The sequence below is a fragment of the Desmodus rotundus genome, chromosome 10 (genome assembly GCF_022682495.2).
Source record: "Desmodus rotundus isolate HL8 chromosome 10, HLdesRot8A.1, whole genome shotgun sequence".
Classification (NCBI taxonomy): Eukaryota; Metazoa; Chordata; class Mammalia; order Chiroptera; family Phyllostomidae; genus Desmodus; species Desmodus rotundus.
The window spans coordinates 11,785,868-11,801,340 of record NC_071396.1 but is presented as its reverse complement, the minus strand read 5'-3'; the positions used below and the strand labels follow the sequence as shown (position 1 = coordinate 11,801,340).

The 15,473-nt window shown below is 51.4% G+C and overlaps 1 protein-coding gene across 1 annotated transcript in view; it reads left to right on the top strand.

Moving 5' to 3' along the window:
* The first annotated feature begins 9,577 nt into the window (after positions 1-9,577).
* Positions 9,578-15,473, top strand: part of PARP1 (poly(ADP-ribose) polymerase 1) — a 31,257-nt gene continuing 25,361 nt past the window's right edge. The window contains exons 1-3 of the mRNA XM_024576061.3: positions 9,578-9,863; positions 14,262-14,427; positions 15,157-15,272. Coding sequence (XP_024431829.1) covers positions 9,744-9,863; positions 14,262-14,427; positions 15,157-15,272 — 402 coding nt within the window. The 5' untranslated portion in view covers positions 9,578-9,743. The remainder of the gene's footprint in view (positions 9,864-14,261; positions 14,428-15,156; positions 15,273-15,473) is intronic.

Below are 15,473 nucleotides of genomic sequence, written 5' to 3'. Positions count from 1 at the left end.
TTCAAACGCACCAGCTAGGGGAAGTCATCGCAATTCCTATCTCAGACAGAGGGTTAATCTCCCTAATGTGTAAAGACCTCCTAAAAATCAATAAAACAAAAACACAACTCAAAAGAAAAGTAGGCAAATATTAATAGACATTTCACAGAAAAGGGCAGTATGAATGGCTCTTAGGCAGGTGAAAGATGCCCAACTTCACACATCACAAAATAATGTAAATTAAGCCCTGACTGGTGCGGCTCAGTGGATTGAGTGCTGGCCTGTGGACCAAAAGATGGCAGGTGTGATTCCCAGTCAGGGCACATGCCTGGGTTGCAGGCCAGGTTCCCTAGTAAGGGATGTGACAGAGGCAACCGCACATTGATGTTTCTCTCCCTCTCTTTCTCCTCCTTTCCCCTCTCTCTAAAAATAAATAAATAAAATATTTTTTAAAAAGGAATGCAAATTAAATCCTCATGGAGAAATATATAAAGAACTCTCATAACTCAATATGAAGAAGAAAAACAACTCAATAAAAAAATGGGAAACAGATTTGAAAAGACACTTTACAAAAGTTTACAAATGGCCAAGCACATGAAAAGATGCTCAACGTCATTAATCATCAGGGAAATGCAAATCAAATCTACGATTAGATATCACGATATAGTCGCCAGAATGGCTAAAACTTAAAAGACAGTCCACAGTGTTGGTGAAAATGTAAAGCTACTGGCACTCTTACACTTTGTTGATGGGAGTGGGAAATGATGCAGCTACTTTGGAAAGCAACTGGGTAGCTTCTTAGCAAGTTAAACATGCATGTTGTATGTAACTCAGAAATTCCACTTCTTGGTATTTACTGAAAAGAAATGAGAACATATGAACACAAAGAGATTTATTTGTACATGAGTATTTTTTAAGATTTTATTTATTTATTTTTAGAGAGAGGAAAGGGAGGGAGAAAAGAGATGGAGAGAAACATCAGTGGTTGCCTCTCACACACCCCCTAATGGGGACTTGGCCTACAACCCAGGCCTGTGCCCTGACTGGGAATCAAACCGGTGACCTTTTAGTTTGTAGGACAACACCCAATCCACTGAGCCACACTGGTCAAGGCTCTCCATGAATGTTTATAGCTGCTTTATTCAGTGAAAATTCAATGGCACTTGGAGGAAAAGGTGTGTTCATTCAAGTCAAGGAACTACAACCTCCTGGAGGTCAGGAAGTCAGGTCTGGAAAAGGCAAGACAGCCATCTCTGGTTCTCATGAGCCAACTACCACAACCCACAGCAGAGGGGTGAGCCCCAGAACAACAGGACAGATTGGTACCCAGGGAGTGGAAGTGGTAGGAGGCTGGGCACCGCCATCCTGCAGCTTCCAGACACCAGGGGGTGCTGCCATCCTGTGGTGGGGACAGCTACCACCATGCCCTGCCCCAAGACCCTGAGAGACAGCTGCCAGACCCTAACTGTCTCCATCTCTGCCCAGACCTGTTCAAGGAAGACTGGCAGCAGAGGTCCTGGGGCAGGGCGGGGTCTTCCAGGCTGAGACCCCGCCCTCCAGAGGAGAGGCAGGCGCCAAGACCCCACACCTGCTCCATTGTCCCTTTACTCTTCCTTACAAAAGCACAAATTCATAAAATTACTAAGAAGGGCCCCATCCTGGATCTCTGGAATCAGAATTATGGGAGTGAGGCCCAGGAATCTCTATTTTTACACCTCACCCTCAAGAGTCTTCTAGAACCTAAAGACTGAGAAGTCCTGCCACGGGCACTGAGTGCAGAAAGCACAGGGTGTGGTGCTGCAACCGGCCTCCTCGGTCCCCATGCTGCTGTACACTTCCCTTGGCAGCACCCTTCCCGTCCGTGGTTGGGTATGGTGGCTGGCCAGACGACCAAGCCAGGACCGTATGAGATTGTGTCTGTGGACAGACCCAGCTCCTCTTGCGATTTTCATGCCAAGCCAGGGGGACCTGGTCCCTCAGGCTACCCCATCCTGCAATGCAGCCCAGGTCCTCAGCCCTGCAGCCTGGAGGCTCCACTGAAGAAGTGTTATTTCCATTCTCCCCTTCCTCCCAGATCTCCTTGCCTAGAGCTGGACACTCTCAGCAAATAGGGTTCATCATGGCATGGGTGCCCATCTCCCTCCGCTAGGTGCCCGGCCTGTTGAGGCCGCTACTGATCTCCATCTTCCTGAGGATCCAGGCAACAAGGCAAAGGGCTGGTCCTGACCCTCAGGCAGCCTGGGGTTAGCCAGGGGCGACCTCTGACTGGTCTCCATCCATACTTTAGAGCCCTCTGAGCAGCCAAAGAGGAAGGAGGGAAGAATGAGCATGGGGAGTCCCCAGAGGACACTTGTGGCCCATGAAGTAATTTTGTCCTTAGATGTCTCCCGGAGTTTTATGCAAGCCTGTTTGCGTCTGATAGGATAGGGCAGATCAATAAGGAAGGCTGACACTCCCTGGGGGCTTTGCCTCAGAAGAAGGGAGTGTGGGCTGCTCCCCAGGACCCCTTGGCAACTGCCCAGGAGCATGTTGGTGGTATTCGGTGCTGTGACTGGAGAGATGGGTGTTCCCAGCCCCTCCTTTCTCAGTTTTGTCTTAGAGCCAGGGCCTAAGGCTTGGTAAGATTTCCATCAAGGAGTCTGGGCCACATCCATCACTCTGAAGGGCCAGCCATTCCTAGCTCCCACCCTGCCTCCCCACCCCATCTGCAGGAGGGTGGACAATGCAGCCCCCTGCCCAGTGCCCTCCCTGGCTCTCTGACCCCAGTGTTTCTCTCCGCTACAAGCCCAAAATGACAGAAACATCCCCCCGCCCCCCCCCTCTGATCTCAGCTCCTGTTTGCCCTTCTGTAAAGAAAACTCAGAGCCGTGAAGCTCAGCTCCAGGGGTAAAAACGTCTCCCATCCCCAGTACCCCGGCCAAGAGGAATGCCTGGCCCTGCCAGAGGTAAGCCAACGCGTCCCTCCCTAGGATAACCTAATTTGACTTGCTTTCTGGTTCAGCACTGTCTCCAGCAGGGACGGTGCCTCCATTAATATGGTAGAGTCTGGAGCCCGCCACTGCCTGCCAAGCCTCCAGCTAATTGGAAATTGATGCCGGCCTCTGGGTAAGGGATAAATAAGCTTCTCTAGCAGCCCGAGGGCCCCAGGGCCTCACCCTGGGCTGCGCTCCACTGGTCCTGCAACCTCCCCTGATAGACACCATGTTCGTCTTTCCAGCCACCCTTCTGGGGACACATGGATACTCCCTCAGGGGGTGCATGGGCCCCAACAGGGAGCAGCCCAGCTCTCGCTCCAGGCCCCACTGTCCTGTACAGTCCCAGGTGTGCAAGGCAGCATTAAATTCTTAACAAGATGACCTGGACAGCCCCTTTCCTCACTATACGCAGGTTTATTTTTTTACTCATTTAAACATCAACAACACAAAAACCCTTTTAACTATGGTCCAATCAGAGGAGTGACTCAATTTAACAGTGAGCCAATCCAAACTCCGGCATGCGAACTATAAATTTTAAGTATGTCAAGCAAGGGCTACCTAACCAAGCAGTTGTTCTATTAGGGGCATCACAGACATCCCCCAACCAAGAGGTGTTTCTGGTTCATGTTGGGATAACCTCTGCCCTCTCAGAGCCATCTGGAAGCAGAACTGGGGACCCCAAAAGGGGGTGCCCCTGGGGAGTTAGGATGATGCATCTGTGTTTGGGCATCTGACTGCCTGGGAAATGGGAAAGGGCTGCCTGAGGCCCCAGCCCAAGGCACCCTCCATGGTGGTAGAAGAGAGCCGAGCATGCCCTAGGCAGCGGTCCACAGGCCCAGCTCACTGTCACCACCCCTAACCAGCTTTTCCACCACACTGCCTGCGAGACTTCATGGACAGGACGGCCATGTGGGGGGAATCTGTGGTCCTAGCTGGTGTCCCTACTGGCAGTTCCTGGACAAAGGCCCAGATACCTGCTGATGGAGAAAGAGTCAGCTTTCAAGATGGGTCCCCATGACAGCGAACACTCCCTGCTCTGCCATGGCCCCGCAGGGACCCCTGCTCCTCTGTCGTGAGCTGTGACTCCACAAGGGTCAAGACAGAAGTGTCAAGCCCCCAGCCAGGGACTGCAGCTTGGGCCCCAGGCTGAGGGCCCAAGGCCTCCCCACCAGGTCCCATCCTCCACCCAAAGCCAAGGCTGCTGTTGGGGGCACACTCAGACTGTGCACAAAAGCAGAATGACAGAGAGCTCCCAGGAGCCCCTGCCTGCAGAGGTTTTTGTTGTCTGTGTCCTCAGGGCTGGGATCTTCGATCCTCAGGACAGAAAAGTCTGCCTCAGGCTCTGAAGGGCTGACACAGGAGGGGCACTCAAACACCCCACTTTTCTCTAAGGATGCACCTGTGCTGAGAGGTCTCTATCCCCATCAGCCCAACCCCCAGTGGCAACCTCCGGGGGCTGCCTGCCTGTTGCCTCCCTACATACCTCTAGCCTCCACACCTCACACAGGTGTCTTCTGTCCTAGCCTTCCAAGGGGGGCTCTCTTCGCTTGCTGTTGCACACACCCCCGTACACTTCTTTCCTCTCTTTCTCTGCCCCAGAAATGTCTCTTGCAGAGACAGCCCTTGGAAGCTTGTGCAACCCTCTCAGTCTCTAGATCTTTCCATCTCTCCCTGACCCTGTGCTCACTCACTCACACTTCCCCAAATACCTCCCCCAAAACCCTCCACCCCCATCTTCTCTCCAGGGCCTGAGAGTCTCTCTACCTTGGCTCTTGGGTGAATGATTGAACACTCTAATTTATTTGCTAGGAGCTGTCTCTGCAGCTCTGGCCTCAGTAATTCACGTGCCAGTGGTCTACTGGGATGTGTATAATTCAGTGTTGAGAGGGCTCTGGGATGTGCTGTTTGAGATTAAAAGAAAAAAATGCCATTAAGGAGGCTTAGAGCAGATCAAAGCAGGCTGGGGAGAAGCGGGGTGGGAGGCAGGGCCCTGCCCTGCTGCTGTGAGTTAGAATCACCAGGGGAGCTTTCAAAACAGATGCTCCCTGAGGCCCAGCCCAGCCCAGTTAAACAAAGCATCAGGATTTTTTAAAAAGCATCCTTGGTGATTCTAAAGTTCACCCAGAGAGTGGGGAGGGAGAGAGAAATTGGGTGCACCCTGAGTCAAAGAGGTGTCAGGCCCACTCCTCACCTCCCCTTTAAGGCCATGCAAGTGTTCAATGCCAGAGGACAGGGGGCAGTACATGCACCTGGCTCTAAAGGTGGCCCTGCTCAGTTTGGTGGTTCTGGAGGTAGAGTGGGGACTCCAGCTGCTCAGACACCCCAGAGGGGCTCCAAAGCAGCCTGGGCCTCTTGATTTTGTCTCCCTTCTTCCTGATCGCCTCCCCTCCACCCCCACCCCATGCCTGCACCACCATCCTCACTGTCTAAATCCTCCCAGGTCAGATGGCACCTCCTATTCATTCAACAAGCAAATGCATCACACCTACTGTGCACCTGGCCCAGGTTTCTACAGCAGGAAGTGGAGACATGCTTCCTGCCTGAAGCTGCTCACAAGCAGAGGGACCCTGGGAATCACAGACTGTGTGGAACGTGCCATGGGGGTCCTGGGAGCCCAGAGGCAGGGCTCTGAAATCAACCAAGGTCTGCCCAAGGGGGCTTGCGTTTTTCTGGTAGGATGGGACACATGAGCCAAGCTTTACGGGGCACTGGGATTCCCTGGATGTTTTCTCAGTCCCTCACAGCCTCAATTAACAATACCCTTTTCCCTGTGACCACGGCATGCTGCCCCATTTCTCTACGAGGTGTCGGGCAACAGTGTGTACACGGCTGCATCTGCAAACAGAGGGGAGGCCCTTGGGTTCAAGGAGGGTGTCTCACTCACCTGGGTAATCCCAGGCCTCGCACAGTGCCTGGTGCACAGTAAGTGCTCAAAGAATGGTTGTTGAACTAAATACAATTATGGGTCTCGCTTTCATTGGGGAGGGAGCAGCAAAGCCAGGGCCCTCCATGTGACCACATACTTAGGCCTCCGTGGGCCCAGGCCCTGCATCTCCCTGCTGTCAGGACCTGTGTTCACTCCAAGCACCAGTGAGGAGAAGACGGGGCAGCTGAGGTTTCTGAAGCTGGGGCAGCTGTGAGGCCTTGAAGAAAGCCGACAGCGAGAAGGAATGAGGAGGGCTGCGAGGCCTACAGGCAGGGTGAGAGGCAATGCAGGTGCCCTCCCCGCGAGGAGGGCCAGAAGCTAGAAGCCTGCAAGGACAGCTTCTCTGGAGCACACTTAGTGGACAGGGCTTCTGGGGGTGTTCTTAAAGAAGAAAGGGGGGTAGGAGAAAAGACAGCTCACTGGTGTGTGACTGATGTGAGTGATTAGAAGGTCAATGTGGAAGAGAAACATGGCCCGAGGCCACTGGGAAACCTTGAATGGCCAGCATGGGGCCAGGTACCCCTCACCGGACAAGCCCGCTTAGGCCTTAATGCTTATCCCACCAGGGCGGGGGGTGGTCAAGGACCCACCTGTGATTTTCTCCCAAATACAGTGGCTCAGGCCCACCTGTCCCAGAGATTTTGATCTGGGCAGGAAGGGGCCTTGAGATGTATGGGGGTTTTTGAGGGGGGGGGGGTGCATTGTTGGAAATAAAGAAAATTAATATATGCAAAGTGCTTACAAGGGCTCACATAAGCATTCAATAAATGTTAACTCCTTGTTTATTATTATCCAAAAAGTATATATTGAATATCTACTCTGTGCAGCACTGGAAATATCAATACTGATAAGCCAATACCACTGCCCTCTTGGAGTAGACAACTTGTAAAGGGAGAGGTTAAAACTAGTGGATTCAAAGAGTGCTATATCCCATCCACCATCAAGGTCTGTCTTTCCTGCCCCCTAAATCCATCTACTTCTCTCCATCCTCATTGCCTGCAGCCCTGGTCCAGACCATCATCCCTTCTTGCCAGGATGGTTCCCTGGTTTTCTCTGCCTCCAGTCTTGCAACAGAGTTACAGGGGGATTGCCTAAAGGCACCTCTTCCTCCTCTTCTCCTGCCAGTTCCCAAACCTCTCCTAGAGCATGCTGCCAGCCAACAAAACAAGAGAAGCAAATGGGATGACCAGATCTGGTGGCTTTCTTTCATTAACCTCACGCCTAGTGTGGTGCGGTTCGTGATGCGTGTGCAGGGTGTGTGTGTATTGGACACCACCTAGTGGACAATGGGGCAACTTTTTTCCAGGCTATGAATAAACTCCCCAAGTCCTAGGCCAGCTTCCTAATATCCCAGGTTTAGTACAGAGCAAGATTTAAAAATTAAAGATTACTCTTGACCCCACAATTAGGTCAAAGTGGCAAAGGAGATTTATAGCCTACAGGCACCCTGCCTATCACTGTGCTAAGTAGAGAGTTTCAACAATGAGCCAGATGGCCTTTGACCTCAAGGATTCCCAGGTTAGATGGATAAACCAGCTATGTGAGTAGATTATTACAATACAGGATTTGGCATAGAGCTGAGGAGAGTCCATGAGATTAGACTAGGCTCTGCACAGCTTTGAGAGAAGGCTCCTTCCGTTATGATCCCAGGGTACAGTCCCTGATTTTGGAGAGGGCCCTGCCCTCCATGCCCCATCTGCGGTTAATCCAGGTGACTGAAATCTGGCTCCCTGTGTCTGAATCATCACCGACCCGCTCACTGCCACTTCCTGACACCCCTGCCCATGCCTTCATCTCCCAATTAGAGAATGCCTCTTTCCAGAATATTAGCCTTGAACTCACATAAAGTAATTATGCTCCTATAGGGACAGCATGGGGAAAGGCATGGACGAGGCCAGCTGCACTCTCTCCCACTCTGCCACCGGGCAGCTGTGAGACCTTTGGAAAATCTCATTACCTCTGGCCTCAGTTGTAAATCCAGGACACGGCCCCAAGATCTCTTCCCCTTTAGAAAGTCTGGAGTTTTTGCTGCATGTTATTATATTCCAGGGAATTAAATTCACCTCCATTATTTCTCAATAAGTCAAATAACAAATCACAGCACAATAGGGTTCTACTATCATTCAAATAATCAAATCTGAAAACAATAAATTGTGTGCATTTAGTTCTAACAAAATTTCCTGCCCTCTAAAATTGTAGAGAAGGGAGAAGCACAGAAAGTTGATGCTATTTTTTTTTTTAAAAGAAGAATGTTTGAAAAACAAATCATAACAGTTGAGAAGTTCCTCTGTGGGAATATGGTTAGTAAATCCGCACTCTGATTAGAATTATGTAACAATTTACAAAGCCACTCTGTCACTAGCAGCAAGACGCTCAGCTGGATCATCATGGCACTGGGGCCTGGTGAAGCAATTTCCCTCTTGAACTGGTGAGCTGTCTGTAGCTTTACTTTCTTCCCTTTCTTCCTTTATATGTTAAAAAAGAAAAAGGACTAAAATAAGATCAGCCAAGTCCCTAAGAGTAGTTCCTGGAGCCAACTCACAATCACCTGTCAGACACAGGAGCAAGTACGCTGGCCACAGCTGTAGCTCACTAGTCAGCCTGTGGAACAGACATGGGTTTTATCTGCAACTTTTGGACAGAGTATATGGGAGCCAGAATGTTATCACCAAGTGGCCATTTAGGGATGACAGTTGTCAACCCAGAGGCCAAATGATTGTGCGTGGTTTGGTTACTCTGCAAGTAAATTCTCTTATTTGTTCCATGATATAATCCACTCACTCTATTTACCTTCAATGTATCTAACAGGCACTAATTTCAGATTCTTGCCTATGTCTCATAATCTGCTTGCCTACTCAACGTCCACGTCTCTTAAGTGACTAGCCTTCTTCCTCTCTACGCTTTAGCAAGTTTTATGAGTTCCATTCACCCTATTTATTTTTCTTGTCTTCTATAGCAGAGTTGAATATTCTCAAACACAGCACACGCCGTTATAATAATGTTTTCAACAAATAGAATAAAATGAATGCATAGGATTGAAAAGAAACCAGTTATAAAAATAGAGTTCTACATTAAATAATAAGATCTGGTAGCAGCAGGTCTTTTAACTACTGCAACTTCCAAGTAGTGATAAGCTTAACAATAAATACCGAGTTGTCTCCCACACCTGTGGAGTGATATGAAAACATCTGGGATGACTGGCTGCCAAAGTCACAGGTACTGTTCATACTCCCGGGGTTTGTATTCATGCACTTAAATTCACAATAAAGGCGATGCTAGATTTCAGTATTTGGTCCCCACGGTCTGCAGACTGCACCCCGCCGAGGGCCAGCCGGGTTGACCTCCCTTGGGCAGATCAACCACATTCCCGAGTCGGCCCAGCGCCTTCCAAATCTGGTGCCCTCGGGGGACAGAGGACACGCTTGTTAAAAAGGAGTGAGGGTAGAATTAACTGGGAGAGCAATAAAGCCTTCCAGGGAACAAAATGGTTAAAGGGGTGGTGCCGAATCCTCCTAAGAGATACAGGCTCAGAGCAAGCCCAGGCTCTGCAGGCAGCAGCAGCAGCAGCAGCCGCCCGCCTAACTCACGCAGCCGCAGGCGCCGCGGAAGCACCGCCCCCCGCCGCCGGCCTCCGGCGCGCGCGCCAGAGGCCCCGCCCCTTAAACGCGTGCGCCGGAGGCGTTCCGGCCGCCAGGCATCAACAATCTATCCGGGAGCGGCGGGTGGTCGACGTGACGTGCTCCGGCTCCTGAGCGGGGGCGGGCTGACGGACGACGCACGCACGCGAGGGGCGGTGAGGCGGTGGCAGCGTGTCCTCAGGTGGCGGCGTCGGTTCTCCGTGCTGCAGCGGGACGAGTGGGAGGATGGCGGAGTCCTCGGATAAGCTCTACCGGGTCGAGTACGCGAAGAGCGGGCGCGCTTCTTGCAAGAAATGCAGCGAGAGCATCCCCAAGGACTCGCTCCGGATGGCCATCATGGTGCAGGTGCGAGCGAGAGGGCCGCTTTGTGCGCGGCGGAGCTTCGTGTCCGGGAAGTGTGGGGGGAGGGCTCGCCTGGAGGAGCGGGACGACCCGGCCCCGCGGAGCCCACTCGGGGCCTGTGGGCGCTGCTGCTCCGGACCTTCCGGAAGGCTTTATTGATCTTGAACGGAAAGCCCGGGAAATAGAGTTGGGAGCTGGGGGTGCTTTTTGCTTTGTAAAAATAAGGAACCGTTTCTGTTAACATTCGCCCCGGGGGCGGGGGGCGCGGCACGGAACGTGTGCGTGGTCTTTTGAGGCTCGTCTGATTTTTGCCTAATTTGTTCTAGATTTTTTTGTTCTCCATTGATGGTGACGGCTGGCATGAGAGGATTTTTTTTAAATCTATTTTTGGCTATCATTTCAACACCCGCTCACTTTCATTTTTTTTAATTATGCAAAACTGCACGTCGGTGTCATTTTTGTACTGTGCATTCCCTTTTAGCCTGATTTGTGGTTTAAAATAACATTTCCCCAAACTTTTCAGGTTCCTAGCCGAGTTCTCTTGATGCAATTTGCTGCTCTCGGGTTTAAGTAAGAGTGGCTTTGGGGGTTCCTCGCGGGCACTTGTTGACAGATTGAGGATCCCCCTTCTGCGTTCCCTTAGGCTTCGGAGATGCCCGTGGCTGTTGGTGTTCCCCGGGGCTGGTGGGACTGAAGGCCCCTGCCAAGGGGGTTCCTGCCTTCTCCAGCTTCCATTTGGCTCCTGTGTGCCCGTGCAATCTGGGTTCTCTCCTGCCCTGTCTCCCCACCTTCAACGTAAAGCCATCTGTTATCCAAGCTTAGTACTCATGGTCAGGGCAACTTGATTTTTCCTCCCTGCAGGGAGGCACTGATGTGTTTTAAATGACGGGAGAGCCCTTACTGGGTTTCCAATACTCAACGGGTGGAGGGGAGTGGCTCTAAGTACTTTCGTGACCCAGCAGGGACTGGGGCTGTTATCTGGGTATCCTCAGGGCTTACCTAGCTCAGTACCTGACACAGTATTTTCTCATTCAGTACACACTTGCTGAGCGCCTGGTGGGTTCCAGGCTCCTAGGGGCACAAAGAGAGAGTCGGCCCTTCGAAGCTGAACTTTGGTTAAAAGGCAGGTGACAGGTAAACATTGCTGTCCAGGGATGGATGCCACCTGATGGAGCTGTGCCCTACGCATTGTGTGCCCAGGATGGGAGCTTGGTTAGGAGTCCTTGTTCACGAAAGTGCAGGAAGTTGAGGGTGGATTGGCAGATCTGCTGCCCCAAGAGCCACATTTCCCTCCCCGCCCCCTCGGCGTCTTGGAACCTTACCCAGAATGTATGGGCAGGCTGGTGTTACGAAGCTCTCTCCTGCTGCAGGGGCTCTGAACCTGGGGTCTGTGGGTCGTGGGTAGCAGGTCCCTGAGTGTAGATGAGAACTAACCTCTCGATAGAAGTCATTGCCTTCAGTTACAAGCATAAGCCCCAAAGGCATATTAGCAGGACTTGTGGTTTTTGTCACCATCGGTTATTACAGGTATTTTCCTATCACTTACATTTGTTGGGAATTGTCCTACATATCATTTACGCTCATCACTGCTTCAAGATTACTGTAGTTAGCGCATGGGTTACTGTATTCCAGTAAGCTTTTTAAATGTTTTGTTAACTATGTCAGTATAGTTGGTTCCCTTTGTGAGCCTTTGTCTTTTGTCCTGCATTTTTAAATATAATTCAGAGAAAGGGACATCTGTAGGCTTCACTAGGCAGCCAAAGAGGATCCTGTTCTATTGAGGACAGACAGAAAACCAAAGTGTAGCCAGTGTGATGAGCAAGGACACTGAGGATAAAGAGGAAACATGGGTCTGTCTGGGGGAATGTGGGATGGCTCCACTGAGTAACCAAGTCCTGGACCTACTAAATTCTAATATTCTGGGCCCTCTTTTGACATACTTGATAGTGAAGGAGATTCTTTATTATTAAAAGTAAGTTTGGTTGTCGGTAATTGTAATTAGGGAGGGGAGTTTTAATTCAGAAGATAAAGTTGGTTATCTAGACTGCATGGGTGGAGGCCACAAAAAAGAAGCCATTCTTCTTCCACTTGGATTTTAAAACCTTCTTTTACATTTGTATGGGAGGACTGTTCTGGGAGTATCGAATCCCTGAAACTTTAGCTGATATGCCCTGGAGCAGCCTTGAGGGGATGAACTGGGCCGAGGTTGTGGCGAGCCTGAGCTCTCCTGTCTGGAGAGGGTTAGGGCACGAGAAGTCCTCAGAGAGGGGGTGATCACCGTCCATCCCCTTCCTGGGGTGGGCGGGCAGTGGAGTGGCTGGGTGAGGACCCTGGGATGGGGTAGGTGCTACGAGAGCCATGTGTCTGCCAAGCGATAGCCATAGTCTTTCGACCTTGGTCTAGTTCCCTTCCTGCCACATCATTCTAGATCCTAAGGTCCACGGTAAAGCCTTGCTTTGGTCACACGTTCTTCCTCTTGAGGAGGATGGGGCCCCCGATCACCCATGTGCGGGAACACAGCGGCCAGACCGAGGTTGGGGGGCAGGTGTGAGGCCTGGCGGAGCTGAGAAGATACGGCACAGTCATGCGTTTCAGAGTGGGGACAGAGCCACTGAGCCACGTGTCCTCCTTTGCATGAGCGTAACCAGAACATGGCAGAGGAGGGGTAGACAGGGGTACCAAGGCAGGCGGAGGCCACCGCAGGTGTTGTACAAGATGGCCTGATGCTGAAGGATGTGTCTGCTGCCTTGGTGAAAGTTTAAGGACCAGAACAGAAGTCTGCTTTGGAATGCCATTTGTTGTCTAGTTTGGGGATCTCTTTTCCACAGCAGGGACCACCCCCCTCCTTCCTTTCCCCTTTCTTCCCTCCAGACTTAGGGCATTCTACAAACACCCTGAGTGCCCACAGTGAGCAGGCTTTGCCAGATGCCAGCAAGGTGGGCATCGTGCCTTTCGGGGAGCTTCTAACCCAGTGTAAGACGAGCCTTGGTTAAATAATCACCCAAAGGGATTGTTCTTAACTGGGAAGCGTAGGAGGGGCCTTAGGGGACACTGCTGTTTGCTCTGACTAGGGCTGGGAGAGTTCTGGGCTGGGGGGGTGCTGCTGCAAACCAGGCTGCCTGATGCGGAGAGTCCTTGACATGCCCGGCCTTGACCTTCCATTTTAATCTAATTAACTCTAGAAAGAGGCTGCTCACATAGTGGGTGAGGGCTAGGTCGGAGACCTTGTCACTGCTTTTCCCCCCGCTATTTCCCCTGTCCCCACAACTCTGTCCTGAAAGTTCTGTATGCTGCTTACTTTTAACAGTGTTTCAATATTTTCGTGTCAGGTGTGTAACACTGGGCTTTCTGTTTTGTAAAAGCAGGTGTTTGAGGCCTCCCTTGGTTCCATCAGAACCGTTTGTGTATTTTTAAGTAGCCCTTCCTACCCAGCAGTGTAGTGGAAAGAACTGAGGTGTCAGTACCCACCCAGAAGCAGTGGTGGGTGCCACTGTTCATCCCACTTGGCCAGTCACTGTCACCTCCGCTCTGTACAGCCTGGGAGTGACTGGCACTGTGACAGTGAACGGCCTGGTACTGTCAAGGCGGTACCAACCCAAACACGAAGCTTCAAAGGGTAGTAAGGCTGCCGTGAGAGGTGCCCCCCTTCCCCACGTGGCCCAACTCCCCAGGACCTACAGCAGGAAGTGAGCAGGCTGGCAGTCCAGCTACTGACTCGGGAGTTCTGCCCTCTGCCCTGGCTGGCCTGCTTCCCTGACCCGTTCTCTCTCCTTCTCTCTCTCTCTCTCTCTCTCTCTCTCTCTCTCTCTCAGAAGTGAATTCATTCCATCCACATCTGTGTGGCTGCTGCGTGCCTGCCACTTGTCTGACACATTTTCTCGGCCTTGCTCATTATCTGGAACTAGCTCCTCATTATCCTAAATGCAGAGGCACTTCCGGGGCCCCTTTGGGGCCACGCAGGCCCTCTGAGCCCGGCCCTGCCTCTCCCGGCAGACACAGTGGAGTCAGGACACAGGACAGGCATCCCGTGTGCACTGTACTGTGCTCGGAGGTAGAGCCTGTCACTGAAATGTAGTGGTGTGTGGTTAAAAAGGTGCACAGGCAGAATCCTGTTCAAAAACGCCACCGTTCCCAGGGGCGTCCCACGTCCTGAGAGTGTGGGCTTTAGCGGGCAGCAGCTTTCTTAGCTGTGAGGGAAGAACCTGAAGAGAAATGTGGAGCAGGGGCTGCTGTTTCTTGTCCGTTTGCAACTTCTCCCCAGCCGCGTGGGGACACGGGCAAGCTGCCCTTGTTTCACAGAGAAGAAAACGGGCTGTGTTTTGCTGTTGTAGGCTGGGCTTGAGGCCGCATTGGAGATCAACTCAATGTTCGTTTACCTCCCTCTGATTCTCATCCTTCTAGTCACCCATGTTCGATGGCAAAGTGCCACACTGGTACCACTTCTCCTGCTTCTGGAAGGTCGGCCACACCATCTGGCAGCCTGACGTCGAGGTGGACGGGTTCTCTGAGCTCCGGTGGGACGACCAACAGAAAGTCAAAAAGACTGCGGAGGCTGGAGGGGTGACAGGTACGTACACAGCAGGGAGGCAGCAGGTGTTACCACCAACCCCAGAGCTCACAGGGAACCTTTGCCAAGAGAGCAAAGAAAAAGTTCTTCAGCTTGCCCCTCCCTGTTTCACGCATGTGCATACAGGGAACAGGCCTGTGTTACTTAGGCTGCACCTCATCAATCCAGCTCCGTCCTATTGCAGGATATTTTATCTTTCCAGATGCCTGAAACGTGGCCTTTAAAGTTGTTGTTATTTTAATAGACTGTTTTCTTCAGAGCAGTTTTAGGTTCACAGCAAAATTAAACAGAAAGTGAAGAGAGTTCCCTTATATGCTCTGCCCCCACAGAAGCATGGCCTTCCCCGCGTCAGCATCCTTCACCAGAGTGGGGGTTTGTCTTATTCCTGACCAGAGGAGAAACAGTCAGCCTTGGGACTTACTTAAGAACTTTCTGCAGCAAGCGAGGGGGCTCCAGAGGAAGAGGAGAGAGGTGGAAAGTGAGGCCTCCAGACATTGTGTTGTTTCAAAGAGCCTGTCTGAGAAAGGTTTTTATTTTATTGTCAGAAAAGAAGCTCTGTTAACCAATCACAAGGTTAGAAATGGCGTAGATAAGATGAACCAACCGTGACCACCCAGAACACAAAGTGTCCTGGTAGATGAACCTCAGGGAGGTAGAAGTGGGGAGGACAGGGACACTGGAGCTACACCGATGCCCTTGAGATGAACTGCGATGTGTCTGATTCTTCAGGCAAAGGCCAAGGTGCAGTTGGGAGCAAGACGGAGAAGACGCTGGGTGACTTTGCAGTAGAGTATGCCAAGTCCAACAGAAGCACGTGCAAGGGCTGTATGGAGAAGATAGATAAGGTGAGAGCTTAGCGCAAAGATCTGACTCTGGATTGCTCGCCTTGGATGTCACTGGATATCTCAGAAGAAAAGAAAAACGAGTTTTAAGTGTGAGCTCAACACCACTGGTTAAAAATAAAGGGAAGATCTTAGTAGAGACAGGAGGTGACACTGACTTTTCTTCCAGTCAGGTCTGGCCCTAATTACTCATGGTCCAGTCTT